This window comes from Perissodus microlepis, chromosome 12 (assembly GCF_051167445.1).
Source record: "Perissodus microlepis isolate ML-2025 ecotype Zambia chromosome 12, ASM5116744v1, whole genome shotgun sequence".
In the NCBI taxonomy this organism is placed as follows: domain Eukaryota; kingdom Metazoa; phylum Chordata; class Actinopteri; order Cichliformes; family Cichlidae; genus Perissodus; species Perissodus microlepis.
Window position 1 is genome coordinate 29053179 of NC_140472.1, and position 25999 is coordinate 29079177.

The 25999-nt window shown below is 41.3% G+C and overlaps 3 protein-coding genes across 29 annotated transcripts in view; 2 read left to right on the plus strand and 1 right to left on the minus strand.

The window, feature by feature from the left end:
* The window catches only part of camsap1b (calmodulin regulated spectrin-associated protein 1b), a 29845-nt gene extending 17867 nt beyond the window's left edge, over window positions 1-11978 (plus strand). For 4 of the 6 annotated variants that reach the window (XM_084946320.1, XM_084946316.1, XM_084946315.1 and 1 more), the window contains 13 exons: window positions 694-835; window positions 1101-1240; window positions 1317-1413; window positions 2404-2560; window positions 2933-3015; window positions 3134-3218; window positions 3429-5730; window positions 6066-6202; window positions 6287-6501; window positions 7506-7608; window positions 7769-7878; window positions 8159-8277; window positions 9643-11978. In XM_084946320.1, the coding sequence (XP_084802446.1) occupies window positions 694-835; window positions 1101-1240; window positions 1317-1413; window positions 2404-2560; window positions 2933-3015; window positions 3134-3218; window positions 3429-5730; window positions 6066-6202; window positions 6287-6501; window positions 7506-7608; window positions 7769-7878; window positions 8159-8277; window positions 9643-9939 (3987 nt within the window). In that variant the 3' untranslated portion in view covers window positions 9940-11978. The remainder of the gene's footprint in view (window positions 1-693; window positions 836-1100; window positions 1241-1316; window positions 1414-2403; window positions 2561-2932; window positions 3016-3133; window positions 3219-3428; window positions 5731-6065; window positions 6203-6286; window positions 6502-7505; window positions 7609-7768; window positions 7879-8158; window positions 8278-9642) is intronic. The other 2 variants (XM_084946318.1, XM_084946317.1) reach the window with 1 other exon arrangement.
* Window positions 11979-15192: 3214 nt separating this feature from the next.
* On the plus strand, window positions 15193-20318 carry LOC146376556 (uncharacterized). The gene is made up of 11 exons (XM_084946854.1): window positions 15193-15717; window positions 15820-15963; window positions 16077-16163; window positions 16261-16329; window positions 16432-16512; window positions 16606-16707; window positions 16805-16879; window positions 16981-17043; window positions 18199-18297; window positions 18386-18442; window positions 18533-20318. The coding sequence occupies exons 1-11, from the start codon at window positions 15222-15224 to the stop codon at window positions 19771-19773; spliced, it is 2514 nt and encodes an 837-aa protein (XP_084802980.1). The 5' UTR covers window positions 15193-15221; the 3' UTR covers window positions 19774-20318.
* A 279-nt stretch (window positions 20319-20597) lies between these two features.
* kcnt1b (potassium sodium-activated channel subfamily T member 1b) overlaps window positions 20598-25999 on the minus strand; it is a 74281-nt gene continuing 68879 nt past the window's right edge. For all 22 annotated transcript variants that reach the window (XM_084946327.1, XM_084946323.1, XM_084946325.1 and 19 more), the window contains one exon: window positions 20598-24645. In XM_084946327.1, coding sequence (XP_084802453.1) covers window positions 24525-24645 — 121 coding nt within the window. In that variant the 3' untranslated portion in view covers window positions 20598-24524. The remainder of the gene's footprint in view (window positions 24646-25999) is intronic.

Sequence of the window (25999 nt, forward strand, 5' to 3'; positions counted from 1 at the left end):
TAATTAACTTGTTGCTATTCAATTTCCTCAGTGAGTTCCTGAAATGATTACCAGCTTCAAAGAGTAGGCATTCAAATAAATGTGACTTGGGAGGCTGAGTTTCTGTATTAATGATACACTTGTTTCACAAAAAGTGAGCCAGTGATTAAAGCTGTTGACATTTGGGTCAGCTGGTTCGTGTTACCTGGTTTCACTGGTTTTCACTGCTGGTGGTCTGCTTGTCATTAAAGTCAATGGAAAACTGATCTTTTAGTCTGTGCTCTTCATGTCACTGCTCTTTAACACCTTCACCTTCATCTTCTCACAGTTAACCAGGTCTCAAGGATTCTCCCTCGATTGGGTGATCATGGTGCCTCTGGGGTTTTTGTCATTCGGAACCATCTTTAACAGACTTCACTAAACGTGCTGTTGATCAATTTAAATGAAGCCTTTAACTGGTGCTCTCATAACAAATGCCCTTTTACTGTGAAACCATTGGGGAGAACCTTGATCTGATGCTTAAATTAGTTCTAACATTAACTGGAAGAAAAACTTACACATCAGATGTTACTGTGATGTGAAAGAGATTTGTATTTGTGATATTAGTCACTCCATGTAGGATGTTTTGTGTCGTGCCACTGACTGGTAGTTCCAGGGATGTGTGTTGTGGCTTTTCTTCTCATAAAACCCTGATTCTCTCCCCCTGGTGGTTAGGTACGGTATCGTCGGGAACACGCTTCCGGTCGACAGCTGCCCTTCTTTCCATTGCTGGAAGACCTGATGAGGGATGTTTGTGATGGAGCTGCACTGCTCACTGTAGTCCATTACTACTGCCCCGATCTCATGAAGCTGGAAGGTATGATGCTCTTGCCTGTGTGTTTTCTTTCTGTCTCCCGAACACGCACACACGTTCACTACCTACATCTCACAAATTACTCTCAAATAATATTTTTCTATGGGGGCCAATAGACTTGCTCTACTTACATGCTCAATTTAATAACTGTGATGCTATTTTTTTTCACTTGCTCATACTTACTGTCACTGTCCAGTCAGTGAGACATTTATAGCCATCATGTCATCAAGTTGTCCTGATCTGACCTGCTCTCTGTGCACCTGATTAGATGTTTGCCTGAAGGAAGTCCCTTCCATCGCTGATAGCCTGTACAACATCCAGCTCCTCAGAGAATTTGCCAATGAGTACCTGAATAAAAGTTTCTATCTGACAACAGAGGACATGCTCTATTCACCGCCTGTGCTCAAGGTACAAAAAACTGTCAGATATTTGTACTGCAGAGTGAATTTTAAGTATTATAACGTGCCATCTGCTCTTTGTGTAGCACAATGTGATGGTGTTCATCGCTGAGCTGTTTTGGTGGTTTGAGACAGTAAAGCCAGAGTTTGTCCAGCCCAGAGACCTCCAGGAGTTTAAAGATCGTAAGTATTACAGTAGATGAAGTGAAGATTATTAAACTATTAAAGCCTATTAGAGAAGGAAGCATGCATATGTGGTGAATTACATTGTAGTGTTTCGTGGTCTCCCATGGTTAGGGCTGTGCGATATGACCAAAATCTCATATCCCGATATAAGAATTCTATCGTCCCAATAACGATATAAATCACAAAAATGTAAAATTTTCTGTAAATTCTGTGAATCTCGGGCAGCTCGTCTTGCGGGAAGTGTTTCCAGCTGCGCGTCATGTAGCTGGAGTCGAGTGTTTTAACCGATGCATGAAACTATACATTTTTAGACATAAGTTGTAAAGGCCGCCGTTTTCTTTGTGAGTATTTATTACACGGCGTGCTGCGGGGAAAAGCCTGTTCTAACATTTGAGTCTAAGGTTTATTTTTTTAGCACCTGGCGGCTCTTTTTTAAATCTCATCCGTAAACAATCTGCTCTTTCACGTGATTCAGTTTATTTTGAAAAGTCTCAACAGGATCTTGAGCTTTATTGTGAAAGGTTTATGTGGAACATAAACAAGCGGACACGTGATGCTGTTACCGTCGTTGTTGCTAACCACAACGCATAAAAACAGGTGCTTGTCCGTCCTTAATGTGGTTATATAAAATATAAGAGAAAGAGAGAACTTTAAGAAATTAATATAGCCACTACAGTGACCATCAAAACAATGAAAAAATATTGCCCTAAACAGTTTATTTTGCGACACCACGAAACAAACGATAGCGTAAAATGAAACGATAGACGTTTCATCCGATATATATCGTTATATCGAACAGCCCTACCCATGGTCACAAAAATTGTATGGTACGCTGGTGTATCTTGAAATAAAACCTCTGGTCCAACCCTACAGAGTGCTCTGTGTCCTTAGAACTAAAGCTCAGTTGTTTTCCCAAGTACAGCTAGTTTAGTCATCCTCATCATTAATAGTCAGTTGTCAAGACTTTTGCCCTTGTCCTTTACTCAGCTCGAGCCATAGCTCATCCCAAGAGTGCCCGTCCATCAGTGCCCATCTCCAACGCCACCAAGCGAAGCTTCCTAGCTAGTCCTGGTATGGCCGACAACCAGAGCAGCCCTGAAGTCTGTAACAGGTACTTCCTGCACCCTGAAGACTCTGACCCCCTGTAAGTCTTTTCTCACTTTCCTTCTCATTCCACTTCATCATGATCCCGTCGTCTAAACAGTTACAATAGACCCACAAGGATGGGTAGATATGCAGGGATGGCTGTGTTTCGCTCTCATGTGTCCTTCACATCTAACCCTGTGTCTGATCACTTGTGTTAAGATGACCTTGTGCATGTTGTTGGGCCTTGATTGTCTGTTATGTGGTAAAATACTGGGCTTTTGTAGTGAATATGCTGAAATATAATGAGATGTATCAGATTGGTTTAAAGTGGGTTTGGGTCCTATTGTCTGTACGATAAGATCCAAAACACACAAAACTAAGCTGTTCATAAATTTTCTGCCAACCTCTTGTCTCTTATTTTTGGTTGTAGTAAAGGGGGCCCAACTTTCAGTCCTTCACACCCACTTCTGCCCCTGCGACAGAGACAACAAAAGCAACAAGGAGACGATGCGGGTAAGACGAATCTTGATTTTATTTTTTTAAACGTACATGCATTACCTGTATAGTAGGATTTAATAGTTCGGGTTTAAGTCATGCTGACTTAAATCTGCACCTGTGTATTTCTGGGTAGGTTTGAGAAACCGCTCGAACTCCTTGACTCAGATGGACGGACAAGTCAGAGGCTCTGTAGTAGCATGGCCCGACAAGAGGCAGAGGTACTTGGAATAATTGCACTTTTAATCTAAAATAAAAGGCTTTCTTCATACAGCTAGTTGTGATTAACTTGTTTATGTGACCAGTGTAGGTCTTAACTGTGTAATTAAGGCAAAAAATGAATACAATTTTAAATTCTGTAAGGACTAATTGTATTGTGCATATAGTACAGACTTTACAGCTGAGGTTATTCTCATGATCTCTTTCTGCAGACCAGTGTCCACAATGGGCCCTTATCTGTTACACTCAGCCACCGACAGTGATGCAGACATAGCTTCTGGTGACAGCGTTAGTCTGGCTCGCTCAATTAGTAAGGACAGCCTGGCATCCAATGTCATCAATGTCACTCCCAAACACCAGACTTCTGTACACCAGCCATCACGTCCTCCAGTACGTAGAGTCAACGGCCACAGCCTTCTGACTAATGTCAATACGGAGGATGAGGAAGAAACTCTGGTGACCGTAGCCAAGAGCGATGGTCCTGCCATCTCCAAACAGGTTGAGGGGACACAATCAGCTGCTGTAATTGGATCCAAACCTTCCACTGACTCCAAATTGACACCAGATAGCTTTTACCTTGAACCACTAATGCCTGCCGTGCTCAAAACGGCTAAAGAGAAGTCTGTATGCCTAAACAAGGAGGAAGAGAGTGGTGAAGTGTCCCGGTCTGCAGGAAGGGGCTCTTTACGCAGAGAAAATGGATCTACATCTGCTGTTCGCAGGAAAGCTCCCTCCAATCTGAACCAAACATTTCCTCCTCCAGCTGAGGAAGGCTTGTCAGATGAGCCTGTTCAAAGTCAGGCAAGTCTCAGGCTAAGCAGCAGTGTGGAACCTTCCTCCAGGGACCCAGCTGAGGGTTTCTACTTGCATTCAGATTCTGAAGAACTAAAGCCTGGCAATGGCCAGGACGGTGACCTAGGGGACCTGGATGAGGAGGAAGAGGATTTGGATGAAGCCGCAACCACTAAAGAAACACTCTGGCCCAGGAAAGCTTTCAACGAGGAGGAAGAAGAATCAGCCAAACTCCAAGAAGACATGAATGTGAAAGAGCATGAAGACAAAGATATTAATGGTGGCAGCGGTCGTTCCAGCCCCTGTCTCAGCACACACTCCCAGGCCAGCAGCATGGCCAGTGGCAGCGTGCGCATGACCTCTTTTGCTGAGCGTAAAGCTCAGCAGCAGCGCTTTGGCAGCAACCATGACCTGCGCTCCAGTGCCTCCAGTTCCCAGAGGACCACTCCAGATGGATCAGAGTGCAGTGGCCCCCTGGCTTCCTCATGGAGGATTAAGAGGGACCAGAGCCCCTCTTCCCCCTTGGGAGGATCCTCTCGTACAGGCAATGGCAGCGGCGGTGCAAATGTATTGGCTTCTGAACTGGTCCAGCTCAGAATGCAGCTGGAAGAGAAGCGGCGTGCCATTGAGCATCAGAAGAAGAAGATGGAAGTACTGTCAGCGAGACAGAGGCAGAAGCTGGGAAAAGCAGCCTTTCTGCATATAGTAAAGAAAGGTGGAGGAAGGAGTGACACATTACCCAACCCGCTTAAAGCTGACATCTCTAAAGATGAGCTCAATGGGGAGAAAGGACCATCAAGTAAAGATGATATGTGTGTTGATACCATGAGAGGGGAGAAGGAAGTGGATGAGACCACCCCGTCTGGTGCCTTAGAAGCAGAAAAGAAAGGGAACGGTGGAAGCTTCTATCTGGATGAAGATTTGGACCTGAATGAGTGCAGTCGCTCTATCGAGCTGCTAAATGAAGCTATTGGCAGCATCCAGCAACAAATGATGCAGCTTTCACTGCAGCAGGAGATGTTGATGAAACAGAATGTACAGTCCCCACCTGGTGCAGCTCCACCTCCTGCTCTCACCAGCGACAAAAACGGAGATTCCAAGACTGGAGCAGGCTTTCACTTTGTGGAGCATCTTTCTGGCACTAGCACCACTCCAACCAGGAAACCCCCCAAACTAAGCTCTGGCCGGAGCGCCAGATCCAAACCATCAGAGCTAAAGATGGCCAAGGAGCAGAGCCGCCAGACCACCAGGACCCTCACACCCACCCAGAGTGGATCAGAGACATTGCCACACCCAAAGCATTCAGCTGGGGGCAGGTCCCCCAGGACTGAGCAGCCCGACAGTCCCAGAAACCCCACAGTAGTGGAGACAGTTGACAAGCCAGGATCTGGCCACGTTCGGAGTGCCACCTTCCGACTTCATGATGAAGCAAACATTCGCTTGCCGACCAGAGTGGACCTGACATCACTGGCTCCTCCAGAAGTGTCCTTTGATGAGTGCCTGTCCAGCAACACCAGAGAGTCTGAGCTCAACTCTTCAGACGGTTCAGGGAAAGAGAATATACCATCAGATGAGGCGCAACGCAACAAAACCCACCTCATTGAGGTTGATCTGTCAGAGCTGAAGGCACCCGAAGAAGAAGAAGAAGAGGGGGGTGTTGAGGACAAAACAACAGAGAGAGATGATGGAGAGCAGAAGTCAGTCCTGGGCTTCTTCTTCAAGGTAAAAATAAATAACAGGCATCCTCAAGTTTCTATTAATTCCCTAATACACTCTTTCAATTATAAATGATTAACATAAATAGTTTTTCACATTGGCACACATTTTATAATTTCATATTTTGCTGATTAAAAAAAATATTTGAAATGCAAATTATATTTATTCGTATTTATACTTTGAATTTGTAATCTTTTGCTTGTTTTTGTTTGGCCAAATGGAAAAAGTGATTCTAATTATTAAATAACCAGATTGCATAGTTTTCAGTTTTGATGTTTAACCACATTTGTTATTATTTGCAGATTTAATACATTGTTCTATTATATTTTTCCATGTTCTAGGATGAGCAGAAAGCGGAGGATGAGCTCGCTAAGAAGAGAGCAGCGTTTTTGCTGAAGCAGCAGAAGAAAGCAGAGGAGGCTCGACTACGTAAACAACAATTAGAGGCCGAATCTGAGCTCAAACGTGATGAAGCCAGGTACATTATTTTCACACTGACATCGATTTCCGATTTATTTGTTAGGAAAATTACTAAAATTCCAGTGTTTGGTGCCAACACTAGGCGGAAAGCCGAGGAGGATCGTTTGCGTAAAGAGGAGGAGAAGACACGGCGAGAGCTGATAAAGCAAGAGTATCTGCGGAGGAAGCAACAAGAGATGTTTGAGGAACAAGGCCTTGTGAAGCCCAAAACTCCCAAACCGAAGCAGAAGCACAGACCCAAGTCTGTCCTCAGAGAGGAATCCTCCAGCGATAATTTCTCCAAGTGCTCTTCTACAGGTAAGACTGTTACATCACCACTTTGACATTTAGCTAAAAATCAGTTTTTCTGTAAATGTCACAGCATGGTGCGCTTCATTTGTTTTTCCAGCTGAGCTGTGGGGTACATTGACTGACTGTGGGCTTTTTTTTTAAATTTTATTTTATTTTTTACTAATAATTATATGTTCCACACTTACCGTTTATGACACTGACATTATTTTGATTTTTAGAGTATTGAGACATTTTGGTTCTCGGGCTGATTTTAAAATTTCATTTTTATGCACAGTCTACAACCAAAACTCAGACGGGTTGAAACTGAGTGGTTTTTGGAGGGCTTTTGTTCAAAATAAAAGACTGAATTACCCAGTAGGTTTTCAGATAAAACTTAACTTAGTTCTCATTTAAAAAACTATTGATAGAAACGACAACCTTGAGTTTGGCATACTTTTTTTTTTTTTAAGTTTCTCTCATCCTGATTGGCCAATTCATTTAAGCTCACGCAGGCCTTTTCCCAAACACTTTAGGCTACAGACCACATTTAACCATACGTTTGTGCTTTATTCTATACACGTTAAGCACCTCCTGTGTCTTTGGACTGATGTAGCCTACACCTTGTTTGTAATAAGTGTGTATATCTGGAACTGGATCAGAAAGTTCAATATTCATTTCATCAGATATGATGAAACAGTTGCTCATGGTCTGTGAGTCATCAAAGTACTTTTTGGCGAAGTCCCACCATTTCGTTAGGTCACTTAACCCTGATGGCCCCCTCTAACAGAGTATGGAGATGGTTAGACCATGGCTCTTGTCCCAAACTACTGAGATCTAGGAAAAAACAAGCTAAAGAGCTCTTCTCCCTATATCATCTATAAAAGTGTTGGTTTTTACTGAAACAAAGACTTTCTTAGAATCTGGTAATGGACTCATTATTCAGTATTGATAAAATATTGTAATTACATTTAAATGGAAAACAAAAACAACTTTTCCTACATTTTTCAAATGGTCTCCTTTGTTTTACATAGCTGACAAACTGAGTAACGCCCAGTCAGGCTCCAATCTGTCTCTCGCATCTGCCGCTACCAACGAGGCCGACAGCGTAAACTCTGGAGGTGCAGGCTCCCAGCGGTAAATTTCCCAGACTCTTTCTTTCATGTGTTTACTGTTTGTAAGAATTTGTTATATTATGCAAGTTTAGGATTTGCTGTCTATATTCAAATTGTTTTGTTACCCAAGAAGCCCTCTGTCATGATTATTGATCCACCCATTCATGTGCCATTGTGTCCAGCTGTGACTCTGTGGAGTCATTTCCAGGCAGTCGGAACAGTCGAGCTGCAGAGAGAGACTGGGACAACGGCTCCACTGCCTCTTCCATCACTTCCATGGCTGAATATACTGGCAAGTTTTTCTGTGATCTGTGATCAGTCTTTACTATGACTACAAATCTTTTATAGTTATTCATTGATTAGTGATAAACAGATCAATATATCAGTCTCGGTACATTTAAAATGATATGTGAATATCGCTGTTTTGGTCACTATATTTTTTTCTGAACAGGCTAAGGAGATTTTTAGTGGTCAGAAGCAACTGACACCTACTGTAGGTGTCGTAGCTGTAGTTAAATTTGTAGTCATCAGACTTAGTCCTCTGTTACATTTTCATGGCTTTTCTTCTGTAGGCCCCAAACTCTTCAAGGAGCCCAGTGCCAAGTCAAACAAGCCAATCATCCATAATGCAATCTCTCACTGCTGCCTGGCTGGCAAAGTCAACGAGCCCCAGAAGAACCAGATCCTAGAGGTTAGTGTGGGATGGTATCAGCATGTAGTATAGTATTTCTAAAGATGCTGGTGGGATTTTGTTTGGTTTTGTTTGTCTGTTTGTTTTTTGGTGTGTGAGGAATGGACAGGAATCTGACTGTAGAGATCTTGTAAAAGCCTTCAGTGACTGGAGTCAGAAAAACTACCTCATATTGAACACCTCTAAGAAGAAATGGTAAATGGCCTGTATTTGTATAGCGCTTTACTTGGTCCCTAAGGACCCCAAAGCGCTTTACACATTCAGTCATCCACCCATTCACACACACATTCACACACTGGTGATGGCAAGCTACATTGTAGCCACAGAGGCGAGGCTGCCGGACACTGGCGCCACTGGGCTCTCTGACCACCACCAGTAGGCAACAGGTGAAGTGTCTTGCCCAAGGACACAACGACCGAGACTGTCTGAGCCGGGGCTCGAACCGGCAACCTTCCGATTACAAGACAAACTGCTAACTCTTGAGCCACGATTGCCGAAGGAAAAGATAGTAGATTTAGGAAGGTTAGGGCTCCCTCTCCAGCCTGTAAAAGTTTGTGGGGTGGACAAAGGGGTTGTAACAAAATATAAATACTTAGGTTTACACCTAGTAATAAACTGGACTGGTCCCTGAATACAGATGAACTGTACAAAAAGGGGAAAAGTTGCCTCTTGTTGTTAAGAATACTAAGATTTCCTGACATCTGCAGTAAATTGCTGCAAATCTCCTATCATTCCGAGGCTGGGGAGGCAGCATCAGAAACAAGGATGCAAGAAGACTGGACAAACTAATGAGAAAAGCTGGCTCTGTAATTGGAGCCTGACTGGACACGCTGGGGGAAGTGATGGAAAGATGCACAATAAAGATGTTAGTAGCTATGTTGAACAACTCTGCTCACCCACTTTATGGAACAAAAATACATCAGTACTGGAAGACATCAGGCTATTTAGTCTCATACAAATAGCAAATGGGCCATGTCAGACGTATGAATTTCCCTCTGGGATCAATAATCAATTCAGTCCTTAGCAATCTACTTTTTGTGGTACTAGATGCAAGTTCACTACCTGAGATGTTTGTTAAATGAACTTCTGGGATCTTCTGGAATTAAGTGATCCAAAGGTTCCTGCATTCAGAATATGAATATTTTGATGTAATTTATACACTTGTTTTTCTTAAACTATTTTTGTTTTCTTTTTGGGATCACAAACGTGTCACTGGCACTTCTATCTTTCTATGAAAGATAGAAGTGCCAGTGACAGCACGTCATGCAAAAGTTGGTGAAAGTTGTGTCTTTAAAGAATGTTGTCTTAAAATTACCCAGGAGTTATATCTCCTTGTAACCCCCCTCCCTTCCCCTACCCCACTAGGAGCTGGAGAAGTGTGAGTCCAACCACCTCATGATCCTGTTTCGTGACGGTGGTTGCCAGTTTCGGGCACTCTACTCGTACTTCCCCGACACCGAAGAGATACAAAAGCTGACGGGCACCGGACCCAAGTGCATCAGCAAGAAGATGATTGATAAGCTGTACAAGTACAGCTCAGATCGAAAGCAGTTTACCGTTATCCCTGCCAAGACTGTGTCAGTCAGCGTGGACGCCCTGACCATCCACAACCACCTGTGGCAGGCCAAGAGAAGCGCTGTGCCAAAGAAAAGTGGAAAATAGCAGGCAGGATTTGGAAACACACCTTCATCCACTTCATCCTATCCTCACACTGCTTGTTTTCTGACTGCATTGACGCCCCAAAGCTCGGTATGGAAACCTACACGGGAGAGAGGCCACTATGGACATGCGGTCATCTGTAGGTGGACCGAGGCAGTAACAAAGGTGTGTGTGTGTGTGTGTGTGTCCGGTGCTTGCGATGTGAGAGGGAATGCCAGCTCAGTTTGCTTCTTCTTCCTGTGATGTCGGTGGGATCTGTTCAGGTTCATTTTGAGTCCGCCTGACTTCTTTTTCTCTTCTTTTTTTTCAACAACAACCATGGCTCAAGCATGTGGCATTTCCCCCCCTCATATGTGGTGGATGTTCATTTTTACATGAAGTATTTATTAGTTCAGCACTGTCATGGTTGAGAGCTCAGCTGCAGCACTAAAAATCCTTCCTTCTCTCCAGAAATGCCTCTTCTTTTGGACAAATTTGGACACAAAAGGGGGTGGGGACATCGGGGCGGGCTGGGGGGTTTATGTCGCTCTTTTCAGAAAATCGGAAACAAGGGAACTTTGTACAACCCTTTAGGACTACACTGCTGTCACAACTACAGTTTCTCCCCGTGTGGACTGTCGAATCTGTCAAATCAGGCTGGCATTACCAATTTTGCCTCACCAGGGATCTCCAGAAAACCTGCTGCTCTGAACTGTCTTCTTCTTTAGTCACGGGGGAGCTCCTCGGGTATCCCTCAGACATCCGTTGGCCTTTCACGCATCGTGGTACTATCGTCTATTTATTCAGCCGCTTTTTAAACTAGACGCTGATCGTGTAGCACTGGATATGTGTATTGCAAAGAAAAAAGGCAAAAAAATAACGATGGTCATTTTAAAGAATTTTATTTGTCAAAACATCCTTTTTGATTTTTAGGATGAATGATAGGCTTCGGTACAAAATGATGCTTTTTAATGTTTTGTTTTGTTTTGTGTTTTTTTTTTTTTTGGTTTTTTTTTTTTTTTTTTTAAATTTATCAATTAAGCAATGTGGAATAGAGTTTAAGCTGATGTTATGTCTTTTCATCATAACAGGAATTCTCTGATGTTTAGAGCTTAGTTGTGTTTTCTCTCTCCACTGGACACTACTTAAACTGTCCTGTACAAAGGTGCACTCATGAACACTTGTCGACGGCTTATTTCATGCAATGTAACTCCCCTCAAAGCCTTTTCTTCCCTCCCCAAGTGTTTCTGTCAGCCTGTCCCATCTTAAATCGCAGCAGCGGCTCGCGCACTCTTGTTGTGAAGAGTACCTCCGCGCTGCCCTGTAACCTGTTCGAATGACAGTATTTGATATATTCACTACGGAGGGGAGGGTCTCTGTGTGTGGGAGGGGTGGTTGGTGGGAGGGGGGGGGGGCTGTGGTTCAGTTATGTACCAACATTAAAGAACATTCCTCCAAGGTGTTGACAAAACACTGCCACGTCGTCTCTCTTCTTCTCTCTGTCTTTTTCACAACTCAAAGTGCTTTTTTTTGTGTGTTTTTTAGAAACCATATGTTGGCCTCCAGAACAACCCCAAGCGTTGCACGAGCACTTTACTTTCTGCTTGTTGGGGGGATTTTACCTTTTGAATGGGCATAAAAACTAAGAATTAATAAGACTGCTGTTTGTGCGCTCCGGGAAAATAATGAATATAATTGTGGAAACTAAACCAAACGCTAAGATTTAACACTGACAATTAAAGCCGAAGGGCCGTCACTGACATGATACTACTGCTGTCTCCAAAAAAAACTGTGGAATACTTGATTTCTCTCTTGCTGCATGGTGTTTTTGGGGAGGTTGGGTGGCAGAGGTGGTCGATCGTTAATTGTACGGTAGTGTATTTTCATGTTACCTAAAAGATTGTACTGGCATTGGTCACCGTATTTTTTTTGTTTTGTTACACATGTACTTTTCATCCTTGTTGATTTTTATCTTTGATCCCATGCCATCTATTTATTTTAAAATGGAAGCACTGAAACAGAATAAATTTTCAAGTAAATAAAAGTCACATTTTTCATTTCGATTTTCTCATGGCTTCATTTATCCATTTAGATTCACTGGTTTCTGTTGCTGCTGTTTGACACCATGTTGATTAACAAAACATCACAACTTTTCTTTTTTGTTTGCAATTGTCACACTTTTTTTTTTTTTTTTTTCTCGAGGAGCAAGTTTGCATCTTTTCACTGAAACACACTTTTTCCTATTAATGAATGAAAGCTAACAAGACAGAAAAAGTGTTCCCAGAATGACAGGTTTCTAATTTAAACTGGACTTTACCTCACTTTAAAAATAATCAGTATTTATCTTGATGCATCTCTTTAGTTCATTCAACATGATTCAGGTTTAAACAGCAGGAGGGTTTTGTTTCCTGACATCATGAGAGGGGCAAGCAGAAGGAACTCACCAATGGCTGGCAAATAAAGCCCACACTTAATAGAAATTACTCCAACTTCTGCTCAGTAGGGATCAGAGGTTTTGCTCCTTCTCAAAAAGCACCAAAGCAGAACTGCCTCTGCATGAGCACCGCTTTGGTGTAAATGAGGTGATGGATGGATGAACCTTTGGGCATGTATATTCAATATTATTCAACATTGTTATGAAGTTGTAGCAAAAGCCTTAGGTCCATTCAAAACTCCACAGCAAGAGCATTCAAATGGACTAGAGAGGGAGATTTGCATTTCTCTTCACTAGCTGCCCCTTAAATATAGAAATCCATTTAAAATCCTTCTACACATGTACAGTCCTGAGTGATCAGCCAGCATCACACTTCGAGGAAGCATATTATCCCCATCAAGTACTTAACTCAGAGTTCACTAAGTTTAAAGAAAACAAACAACCCAAAACCTCTACTACTAAAATTCTACTTAAAATGTTTTTAAATGTTCGATACTATTTGCTGGGAGACCTCCCATGATGCACTAAGGATGTCTCCTAGAATGAACCCACGTGTATTTGAGCGCTTGAAAAGAAGGCAGCTGTTTGGTTTAAAAAGATGTCTCGCCTGTCACCCAAGAGGCCAGTTTTATAACAACTGTAGAGCTCCGTGATAGCACTCGCATTATTGATAAAGGCTCACTGAGCCTCAGGATCACCTCAAAGGGACAACATCACTATGTGTTAAATACCTGAGACTCATGTTTGTTTGTTTGTTTTAAACTGAAGAAGACTCTTGGAAGGATATGAGAGAGAGAGATCTTCATGAAGTCCAATCTTTTCAGCCTTTTTTAATTTTACACATTAGTTTCTGACAGGTCTCTTTCATTACCTACAGCAGCATTTCTTTATGATGTAGAGAAAACAGGCATGTCCTCTTGAAATTGTGATATCTCAGGGGTTAAATCTGCAGTTAAACTACATTACACTGGTTCAGCCCATTTAAGAAAATGGACCCGAATGTAGCCCACAATGAAAATTGACTATTACGCGCTTGAGAACCTACCTATATTCCCCCATATGTTTATATGCCAACGTTACACTGGTCTATGTTCTCCCATAATCTGTGTTGTTGATCATCATCTTTCTATGCTCTCACTTTTCCTCCTCTTTCCCCTCTTCCCCCCCAACCAGTTGTGGTATCTTTAGTGCTTTCTCTCTCTTATATTGTGGGATCTTTGCTTTGCAATATAAAGTGCTTGAGTTAAACATTTTTGAATTGGTGCTGTATTCAACTGAAAAGCCCTTTAAGTGGTGAAAACATCTTCAGGCCCCCCCCACTGTTAAAAGCTGTCTCGTGCTTCATCAGCCAACTGGAACAGCGCCTTCAAACGCACAACCATAACCATGGAAGACTCTTCTCTGTCATGGCAACTCTGTTTCTTTTCACACCTGTTAGTTCAGGTGATCACGAGACCATCACAATCTGCAAACTCTCACTCCACAGTCCGAGCTGAAGAACTGCATCCAGCAGGTCACCATGAAGGGTAAGTGCTGCTGGTTTTAATGCTCACACAGAAAGTCATCAAATGTTCAGCTTTAACTAATGTGATCAGTCTGCATCCACACAGTTGTAGCTGGTGGTGTTTTGTTGCTGGCTGTTGTCCACCTGAGCCGTCCTTGTATCAAAGAGGGAAAGATCACGATCTGCTTCAACATCCCAACATGTAAGGAATTTTGTTTACTACACCTTTAATGGTGACCTTTAAAATAGGCTTAGACAGCAACATTTTATATATCGGAAATAAAGTCAATTAACTTCATACCAAGAAGAAAAATGGATTTCTTCTTCGTTTAATTTAATTCAATTTAATACACAAATGTGTATACTGAAAAAAACGCAACTGGACTTAAAGTCGCCTTTTCTGACAAGATGTTTCACCTCTCGTCTAATAGACTTCTTCAGCTGTCAAACAACAAGCAGAGAGTGCATGATATTTAACCCTTAGTAGGAGCAGGTCTCTTGGAGATCCCGAGGGTTGTTGATCCACTGTTAATCATGTGACCTGTCACATGAGCCAAAGGGACGGCCCTCACTAAGGGTTAAATACCTGAGACTCTCTGAATGTGGTTTTAAGAAGAAACCTTTCAGCTGACCTGCACAGATATAGATTTAGACATTCTTGTAGGAATAAACACATGAACCAAAACCTGCTCACGCTGGTTAAAAAAATAGTCCGATCAAATGATTCAAAACTAAAACCATTTCCTGTAGTTTTACAAGTAAAAAATAGAATTTCATATAAAAAAGAAAATGACCCCTAAACTCTACTTCTCAGAATTTTTTTATTTCCATTTACCAAAGTTTTCACAATTATATATTTTTTAAGTTCTTCTGAGGATTCCGATGATTTCATTGTCTTTTGTGCCTTTATAGTCCCGGACTGAGTCTATGATGTTGAGGCTTCTGGGGTTATTGGGACAAGTCTGATTTCAGTTCTGTCAGGCTGTAAAAATTGATCAAGAAGTTTTATTTTCTGTTATTACCTGATCTTACTACAATTTACTAACAATTTAATGCTCAACATGATCAAACCACAGTTAATGATACCTGCTGACTTGTAATAGGTACTACAAGTTTTGCTCTGGTCACACATTTGTCAACCACTAGGGGGAAGCAAAGGCAACAAAATAGTCTCTTAAGAAGTTTGCATATCTGCAGGATGCTTTGATTTTATAGTTTCACTGCATTTTTTCCTCCATTGAGCTCATTTGTTGATTCAGATTGATTTAGCAAAAGGATGCAAATGTAAGTATGTGCAGCTTTGTGTTTGACTCCTCTAAAAACACTTCTGCCCACTTAGACTTTGAACCTGGTTCCTCATCTCTGTTGATGGTCCTGAAGGATGTCGGAGAGATCAACTCCACGGTGCTGCAGAGTGAGAACCTCGCTTCTATCACCAGGCTCACGATCAACAACGCAGGTGTCACGAGAATCGCTGAAAAAGCCTTCAGCTCATTTACCAATCTTAAGTATCTCAGCTTGGAGCTAAACAATCTGTCGCAGATTAATTCAAACTGGTTTAAAGAGCCCGCCGCCCTGAGTGAGATCATCCTTACGGGAAATCACATTGAAGTCTTGAGTGAGTCCACGCTCGGACAGTTTCCTAACCTCACAAGCCTCAGGCTGAATAAAAACATGCTCAGGAATATTGAGCAGAATAGTTTCAGTTCCCAGGCCGCCTTGGCTGAGTTAGACTTGTCCAAGAACAAGTTGACTTGGGTCTCACCACAAGCCTTCAGATCTCTGACCTCCACCAAGATCAGATTAGGCGGGAACCCTTGGGACTGTTCGTGTGAAGCTGAAGACTTTGTCGCCTTTATGAAAGGTTTGAGAAAAGTGAGATAAACTACATTATTAATGTGGTTTTATTTTAAAAAAAAAAAAAAAAAAGAAGAAGAAAGAAATGTAAAGTTGGTTCTCCCCTCAGCTCTACAGAGCAGATCTCAGCTGGAAAACGAGATGGACGTGACCTGTGAGAGTCCTCCATCCCTGAGGGGTCAGCTGGTGTGGAACGTAACGGTATGCGTGACATCACCATCAAGAACACCGTCAGTGGGCCCTTTATCCACTGGTACAGCTGTTTCTTCTTGCCTAATTATTTGTTTTTATTAAAGTCTACAAGTCTAAAAGCACGATTTGTTTAATTAAATAACTGCCACGTAGTATCTACATTTTTACCTGCAGTAAAAGTGGTGACGACCTCTCCATCGCCAACATCAGAGACAGAAACCTCTGTCAAACCCAAACCCACTATAAGCTCTTCTCACACTGGTACGTGAAGCTTTTTTTTCTTTTCCCAGTTTCCATTAGATGTTGAAAAGTCTTTGCATTTTAAATTTGTGCGTGCTTGTGTTCTCTCCACTGACAGTTCCATCATTAGAAACATCTGTCCACCCTAAGCCCACTTATGCACACACACCTGGCCCTGCATCCACTGGTACATGTGCTGCTTTTTTTCATAAAAATTCAAAATTCTGACAGAAATATTTCCACCCCTTTAAAAAAAAAAAAGCAATGCTTCTCTCTGTTTTTCCTACAGTAAAAGTGGAAACTCCTTCATCACGACCAACATCAAACTCACACAAACCCACTGATATACCCACAACAAGCTCTTACACCAGTACATGTGGCTAATTAAATTTCGTGAAACTCTTTACATTTCAGTGTGTGCATACTATTAACTGGCACTTAGTATTTCTATTTTTACCTGCAGTAAAAGTGGTGTCAACCCCCCCATCACGCCCAACCTCAAACTCAGGCACTTCTTTCATAGTCTCATCCACTGATGCATCCACAATAAGCTCTTCTCACACTGGTACATTTTTTTTTTTCGTTTCCCAGTTTTTATCCGAAATGTGAAATTCTCTACATTTTAAATTTGTGCATATTTATGTCTCGGCTGTTCTCTCTAGTGACAGTTTCATCATTAGAGACCTCTATCCATCCTAAGCCTATCTATGTACATACACCTGGCCCTGCATCCACTGGTACATGTGCTTCTTTTTGTGTGTTTGAAATTCACCATTATGACAGGAATACTCTTATCTCTTTAAAACATTAGCAATCAGTGTCTCTGTTTTTCCTGCAGTAAAAGTGGAAACTCCTTCACGACCAACATCAAAGACAGAAACCACAAGCTCCTCTTTCACTGGTACATCTGGCTTTTCCTGTCTTTTGTTTCTATACACCCCCCCCCCCCCCCCCCACACACACACACACACACACACACACACACACACAACTCATACCACTGACCACATTATTAGGTACACCTGCTCAACTGCTTATTAACACAAATATCTAATCAGCCAATCACATGGCAGCAACTCAATGCATTTATTAATGCAGACATGGACTATTTCTTTGTGTCAGAGTATCTCTGAATGCACAATGCATCAAATCTTGAAGCAAAAAAGCACATCAGGTGCTTCTCGTGTCAAATAAGAACAGGGAGCTGATGCTACAATTCTGCTCTCCAAAATTGGCCAACATAAATTTTGCTTGGTCTGATAAATCTTGATTTCTGCTGCAGCATTTGATTGATAGGGTCTAAACATGAAACCATGGATCCATCCTTCCTTGTATCAATGAGTCATGCCACTGCTGCTGGTACAGTGGTGTTGGGGATATTTTCTTGGCACACTCTGGCCGCTTAGTACCAACTGAGCATTGTTTAAATAGAGTAGAACCCCTTAATGTACCATCTTCTGATGTCTCCTCCTATAGCAGCATGACAGTCATGTCACAAAGCTCAAATCATCTCAGACTGGTTTCTTGAACATGTCGACTCAAACAGCCTCCACAGTCATCTGGTCTTGTCATCATCTCAATATAAACCAAAATCTCTGAGTAACGTTTCCAGCACCTTACTGCATCTTTGTGATGAAGAATTAAGGCAGTTTGGAAGGCAAAGAGAGGGTCTCTAACTTTGACAGCATCAAATCTGTGTCACAGAATAGCTCTGAATCACTGATTACGAATATTCCTAAGGTTTTTTTGTTTTGTTTTTTTGTTGTTGTCTATTATTTTGCTATGAAAAAATAATTTTATATCAGTTTGTCAGAATCTACCGTAACCGCATTGGGGAAAATCGGCACACACCCTTAGTATGAGTCATCCTGAAACTCTGGCAGTTATTGACCTGCAGATGGCGCCAGAGTAACACGATTAATCTGACCATAGCCCAGCGGTCCTGAACTGTATCTAACTGTTAAAACATTTTGCACAATTACTGCTTTTAAGAAGTGAAAACATTCTGCATTTTACAACATTGTGGACTCTCTAGTTTGTTTCTTATTCTCCTCAGGATCTTATGAGACGTCACCTCTGGTAAGGACAGAAGCCTCACCCCACGCCGAACTCACAAACTCATCCACAACAGCTTCTGAACCTGTTGGAGTGACAGGTACATTGGATTCTTCTCAAAATGTTTGTCATCAGAATTCTGAAATACTAATGCATGAAATCTGTGCTGTTTTATTTCCTTTGGCCAGTTCCATCACAACCACCGTCAGATACCAACATTGTCCGTGCTCTCATTGCTGTGATTGGTATGTTTCTACTGTATATTTCTGTTTGATTGAATTGAAAATACATACGTCGCTAAAATAGTCTTTCTGTTTATGTGGCCCTCTCTACAGTGGTCCTCTGTGTGCTGCTGTTTGTGGTGTGTTTCCTGGCTGTGCGACGTCGAAGGAAACACAACAAAAAAAGTGTGACACCCGGGCATCCGAGAGAAGACAAAAAGCAGCTGGAAGAAGAAAGCAGATCAAGTCATGACTCTCTAAGATCCTCTGAGAATAAAGATGCAGAGATGGCTCGGATAACATCCTTTACTGGAATCAGAGCAAAGTCAGCAAATGCTGTAATCCTCATGTCTCCTTTTTGTGCATCTGGGAAGGATCCTGTGACTTTGCATACTGAGACAGAGGCTCAAGCAAAAGTCACTGAAAACCCAGCTGAGGGAAAGCAGAAGCTGGTGAATGAAACTGAAGCCACAGGAGCTGCAGGAGGATTTCAGACAGAAAATCCCGCAAACACCACAGACGCGATCAAGGAGAATGAAAAAACAGCCAATCCTGGTACAAATCTAGATGAAAACCCTGAATGTGTTCCTGTTAGCACTGACATGGTACCTTATCTGAGCATCGGCACAGACCAGAACAAATCACTTCCTGTTGAAGAGTCTGTTGAAGGTCCTGGTCTAAGATCAAAAGGCAGCAAAATTATCAAGAGGATCTCTACCTGGCCCCCCGCTGCAGCTCAGTGGCAGGAAAGATGCAAAAGAAAAGCAGAAAATGAGGAGGATGGTGATGACTTGACTGTTTGGAGACAAAATGTAACAAAGAAGTTTTCAGATGAAATAAAGAAGACTGTAAATGATAGAGGCCATCCCTTCACTTTTGATGGGGACAAAGAGAAAGATGAAACTATGAAAAATCAAATGGGGGCTCTCATGGACCTGAGACACTCGCAGTCCTTAAAACCAATTGAAGAGGAACACCTGAAGAAAGAAGGGATGGCAGTGGGTGATACTACCACTGTGACACAAACGACTGCACAAAACCAAAATGCGAATCGGGAAAACCTCCATCAGAATCGACATCGGACATCTGGAAAAAGCTCAGCACACAACATCAAGAGCAGCAAGGAGGACAATCAGAGGAAGGAATCGAAACGAGCTGTGCACAGCAGGCAGAGGGCAGAAAACAGGGCGTCCAGCTCAAAGGCTCCCTCTGGTGGTGCGTCACCTGATGACGAAACGCTGCTGTCTGGGAACGACTACGCCTTCATGAACCTGCTGCATGAAGTCGTTCAGAACAATGGCCGTTGGACCAGACAGAGGTGGAAGCAGACACATGCCAACAAGCAACGGCGTTAGAAGAGAGCTGACAGAGGAGATCATCATGGCTATCCAATCACTCTTCAAGTAAAATGAAATTCTCACTTGATTCTTACAGTAAGTGTAACTTGAAAGTTTGCTGTATTGGCACAGGGCAGTCCAGCCTCTGCCTCTTAATGCATTTGTATTAAATATGACGACTGGCTGAATTTAACCCATTTTCCAAAACCCAGCAATCTTTCTAATGGCTTGCAGAGGGCAGCTCTTGAAATCAGATTGCATAGAAGTCTACTTAAAGGCCAGATTTTCTAAACTAGACCCAATAGTGCTCATAATTGTGATTAGAGTTGAAAAAAAAAAGCTTTTTGAGGTGCAGTCAGTGAATTTCAATATCAAGCTCAAAAGATAAGACATGCTTTTTTCAGCATTAAACATCAGCGCAATTAGCACTAAATTGCATGTTGCAATCGTTAGTAAATCATTTTGCATGTCTGATTTAAACATTCTCCTCCCTGTATTTTACTTTGCTCTCCTTTTATGAAAATGTGTTAGTAAATTTGGCCCTGCTCACTTGATTTATTAAATTTCTGAGTTTATTGTTTCAATTTCTTGTTTCAACTTTAATTTAATACATCATCATTTTTGTCCAATAAATGATGCGTCATTTATAATATAATACAGAATAATAAAGAGGTTTTAGGGTGAAGCTAATTTTTATTGCTAATACCAGCTGAATGTGTACAAATATAGAAATGTAAATAAAAGAGCAAAAAAAAAAAAGAATTTTTTTTTTAGCTAGCAACATACTTTTTTTTTCCTTTAACGAAAAAAAGATGTTAACAAAATAACGAAGTTTTGTTTGGTAACTCTCGGCACACAGAAGTCTTTTAGCTCACACACATAACATACCAGCCACCTATATAGGTGGGGTCATATACAGGACAAAATATGTCATTATCCCCGCATTCCTCACATAAATGAAATAAAACATCAGTTTTTGTGTTAGGTTCATCCGCTCTGGCTGCATGCAGCATTTATTTGTTCATATTATGAATGTGGAGAAGAACACTTCTCATAAGAAATAGTACAAAAATTGGACAATGACTCAAAAACAAAGTGGAGGTAAACAGAATACATATAGTAGGCTTTTGTTAACACAGAGACAACATGCATGTTCCATTCATATAAATACACAGTATCAAATAATGACTCCAGCTTGCAAGCAGTTGACTCGATTATGGGTTTCTCTAGACATTGGACTAAATGTCCCTGTCAACGTACAAAATGTCTTGTTCTTGGCAAGCCTGTATATCAAAACATGCTTCTTTTTTTCGTGTTAACATGCCCCGTGTGGTATTGTAAGTGTGGACAGTAGGAGATGTGAAGTGAACCCTTTCTAGAGTGTTAGGATTTGTCACAAGTGAGGATCTAGGAAGATGTTACGCGAGTATATCAGCACACTGATTGCATCCTCCATCGCAGTCACTCATGCTTTCACTCATGCTTTCACTCCTCACCTCCCCTGCCCTGTAAACTGACACTTCAGAGGGGCCAATGAACAAAGATCAACAGTACATTTCAGCGGAACAAATATGCCTACAGTAATAAGCATGAAAAAGCCTATGCTATATTTTCTTCAGAACAAACAAGGGGGAAAAATGGCACATCTCAGTGACAGAAAACACTTTGATTTCTCAAATCGTCACTGGATATTTCTTTGACAAATGAAAAATTAAGTATTGAATTAAGTTTTGTAAACATTCACAGGGTAAACCAAACCAACAGATGCATGATAATTTACTGCACATCACGCTTGTTTCTGCTTCATGGGAACGGTTGAATACTGTCCGCCGTGTTCTGCAGATTCATATTAAAGGGGTGCTGTTATGCTCTGCGCATTCCCGTAGAGCATAGTGCAAAAATAGTTCAAGTCCAACAGTTTCACGTTTCGTCACACAAAATAAACTGGCAAACAATGAGTACATTAAGGTTTTATATACACTGAGCAAACCAAATGTAGAGCTGAAAGAAGATAAATCAAGATTAAATATTGTTTCATACACAATGTGCCCGTACAGTTCAGAAAGGAGCGCATTTTGCTTTTCAGCTCGTTCCAAAATAAATTTGGAAATACAGTAAATTTACACGATAGAAACAGACTTGACTGTGCCTGTCGATATCTGTGCAAAACTATTCTGCTACCGGTCGCACTGCAACTCATCAACAGATATGATCATAAAAACAAAAAACAAAACAAACAAAAAAACAAACCCGACAACAATCAAATGAATTCAAGTTGAAAACACTGGAGCCTGACTGCTGTTGATATTAATTAGAGTTAACGATGATGCATCTGATAGCATTTAGCAAAAGATGAGGATCTTTATTTTCAAGTGACCGAGTGAAATAGCAGTTAGAGATATCAATTCTCCAATTTTTACCACAACAGATCCATTGTGGCACTGATAACTGAAAGGCATTTAAACATTTTATGATTTGATTTTAGTGCAAGTGGTAATTTTTTTGTTAATTGAGCATCTTATTTTGCTAGATAATTGGGTAATCTAAATACTCTCTAAATTCTACAGCTAAGTAGTCACATTTTGCATCTTTATGTACGCAATAATTCAAAGATTTTCACCGTGAATTTTCAAATGATGTAGATTACCCTGTTCCGCGTCACTTAAATCACCTTTCTTCCCCATTCTGATGCACGGTTTGAATTGTAGGTTGTCTCAAACAGGTATCCATTCCTAAATGCACTCTATTCTCACCATGTGATTGTCTGATCAGTTATCTTCATTAACAAGCAGTTGAACCTAACAAAGTGACCATGATATGTACTGAGTGACGGAGACACTTCACAGTTAAAAATTAACTTGTTAAAACTAGTAGTCCAGAAAAAAAGAAGAATTTTCTCATTCTATCCTATTCAACGATAAATAGCACTTAAATATAAAATAAAAAATGCAGCTTATAATGCTTCAGATAAATACTGAGTTATAATAAGTACAGCAGCAAAAAGGCTTGAGTTGTTAACATTAATTTCTAAATGCTAAATTTAGAAAATTATTCCTTTTTTTGATGAAAAGTTTTGCTTTTGCTGCTGCAGATGTTTGGGTCAGCTCCTGTAATAATAAACACTGATGTCACAGATGTACAGAGCTTGTCGTTGGCAGGCGGCGGGGAGGATGCCATATTTTACTAAACTGAATGCACAAAATGTGATCTGACATGAGATATAATTTGTGTGCATATATTAAAAAATTAGTCTACAGACTTTTCCTAAATAATGAGCATGTGATAAGAAGGATAGTGCAGGGCCAAGCTCACTATGTTTAGCTCTTATTGGGAGGATGTTCTGCAGCTAGCTTGGTTAGCAAGCTGGGTCCATAAACTGTGGGGCTGAAAGTCGAGACTAAAATAACTTCTGATTAGTACTGATAAGTTACTTACTAATAAAAAAAAATTAGGTACACCAAAATTTAAGCACAAAATTGTAGGACTGTACAATGAGCTGCACAGCAGGTCATATATTTTTTATGTCAAATAATATTACATCAGAAATGCTTTAAATGGCACCAGCAGCACAAACGTTGTAGTTCAGTTCAGCGACTAATTGTTGAGTACTATCACACCCTGATTATTGAAGGCTTTAAATATGTAAATTTCATAGCTGACGTTGGGAAACCCCGACAGGCATGCAAGTCTATGGGGACTGACTCACTGATGGAGATGACCTACGAAACTGCAGATTTTGGCACTTCTGCGTTTTTTTTTTATAAACATGAATTAACATTTTGTGCACCCACTGCAGTAAAACAAGGAATAATGAACGTTTTATTTCCACCTGTGCTGCTGCTGACAGGCTCCATACTAAAAAGATGCAGAATGGCACAAAAGTTATAAATAATTCAACGATATTCACAAAGCAATAGTGTAAACAGAATGGCACATACAGTAGAGCAGACATGACTTGGAAAACTTAATGAAATAAATTAGGAATAAATGTACTTTCTAGCAATGATCACAAAGTCATTTCCAGAAATATAACGCAAACCTGGCTGATAAAAGTAGCACAGCAGTGTGTATATTTACAGAAAAAAAGGTTGTGCTTGTAAGTAAATAAAAAAACCTGTCTAACAAAGTTTTAAAATTTGAATTAAGCTAAAATAAATAAATAAAGAAGTGCACAGGTAGTGTAATTTTAGGTTAAATGCCTAAAAAAGAAGAAATTCAAAGCATTTACCCTCGTCTTTAGATGACATGATCGATTTAGATGTGAAGGAGGATGTAGTTGCCCCAGGTTTCTGTTCTTTTGTAAATTCAGGTAGAAACAAGCACAGAGGAGGTCATGGTATGAGGTCAACCACACTGCTTGGTGAACGAAGTGACGGTGAAGATATTCTGTTTAAGCTCTACTCTCGCCGTCCTTTTTTTTTTGGAGGAGGGAGCCATTTTCATGGCCCGGTTCTCAGTTTCAGATTGTTTTCGTGGGTGATGTGTGTTTGCGTGTGTTTGAATGGCAGGTGATGACGAGGCACTCTTCATGCATCTTTCTATAGCAGCTCAGTAGGGAAACAGGAGATCTCTCAGGGGTGAATTTTTAAGATGTTGATCGTTTCTGGTCTCGAGCTGAGACGCACTTAATGCACATTCACTATGGACAGCTGATCTCGGCCCGATAGGAGCCTTTATCTGTGCGACACAAACTAGCTCAGTGGGCCCAGGCCGGCTTTTAGAGGTTAAGGGTCAGGGTGTGTAGAGGACTCTGGGGGCGTGGGTGGGTTTCAGAGGTGAGTCTCATCTCTGGTCTCTGTGGCAAAGTCTTGCTGGTTCCTGCTACAACGAGCCGGTCCCACCTGCGAGTCCTCCGGCACGTGCGCCAGTGGGTCTGAGCGGATTATATACCTGCGAAGACAAAAACTGACATTATCTGCCAGCATGGAGCAATTACAGACTTGGACTCCCAAACGAGTACTTAAACATCTGGCATTTAAATATGGCAGCCGGGGGTTTCACCTCTAGGAAAGTTGAGCATTATCACTAAATTAAGCTGTTAATTAGTCTAAAACTTACTGTGAGAGTAACTTTCCAACCATGTACTTGCTAAATATTACTCAAGAGGTTTGCACTGTTCACCTTCCTTTCTTACTGGGTCTCCAGAGTGGCTCCACAGTGTAATGGTTTACACATTTACCTAACAAGAGAATGAGCCCTGGTTTTATCCCAGGATATGACAGGAATCAGCTGGTGTTTCTGTCAGGAAGGACATCTGGCGTGATCAAACACATGTTGGATTTTTTATACTACTGTCTATAGTAGCAACAATTTAATTATTATTACCAGATGATTTACATAAAGTTACTATCAAGTTGAAAACAATATAATAAAGATCTATGAAACAAAAAATATAGAGAGATCTCAAATAAATAACAGACGAGATCTTAAATACTGGAACAGTTCTATTATTAAAGCACTGTCATGATCTCAATCAGTGGACAGTTACAGGGTAGTGTATTAACCTGTAGTATGGATGAGTGCAAATTAATTGAAACTTTAAAATCCTAGTTTGGTTCTAACAGTTACATTATTAACTACACCAATCAGCTCCAACATTAACATTAGGTATTGTGTGCACACAGCGTCTTTAAACCAGGGTCCTTTCATATAATATTTGTAGCTGTTTCAAAGAGCCCACTACGATCAGCAGATACCACTGTCATGAAGTTGTGCAAATGGTCTGCAACTATGTTTAGGCAGAGGTTGAAGTAACACCCACATGAATGCAAGGACTTGCTTCATTCAGGCTGCCTTTTTACACAGTAAATCCTTTTGCTTTTTCTGATAACATTACTCACGGGGCCAAGGCCACCTTCTTAAAATGCCTCCCCTTTGGCAGTGGACAGCGGTCGACATGACCAGCTCTGTAGTGTGGCAACAGCCTGCCCTCTTTCTGTCACGGCCTGCACTGAACTTTTTAATAATGTAGCCCAGTGAGACCCACCATGTTCACAGGCTGTGACCCAGTGATATATAGCCACCTCAAGCTGGATCATGTCAGTCCCTCAGATCCACATTGACATCAACAGCTGACAGTTCACTTGCTGCCAAATATATCTCAACCCTAACAGGTGGCACTGTAGCGATATGCAATTCCCTTCGCCTGTCAGTGGTTATAATGTTGTGTCTGATTGGTGCATTACTCAAAAGCAGAATGATTTGCCAGCTGTCCCTTCTGGCTGCTCATTATAATTACATAAGC

Coding starts and splice junctions, on each gene's coding strand:
- LOC146376556 (XM_084946854.1), top strand. CDS start 15,222: ATGGTCCTGAAGGATGTCGGAGAGATCAACTCCACGGTGCTGCAGAGT. Junction 15,718..15,819: donor CTTTGTCGCCTTTATGAAAG/GTTTGAGAAAAG, acceptor TTCTCCCCTCAG/CTCTACAGAGCAGATCTCAG. Junction 15,964..16,076: donor AGTGGGCCCTTTATCCACTG/GTACAGCTGTTT, acceptor TTTTACCTGCAG/TAAAAGTGGTGACGACCTCT.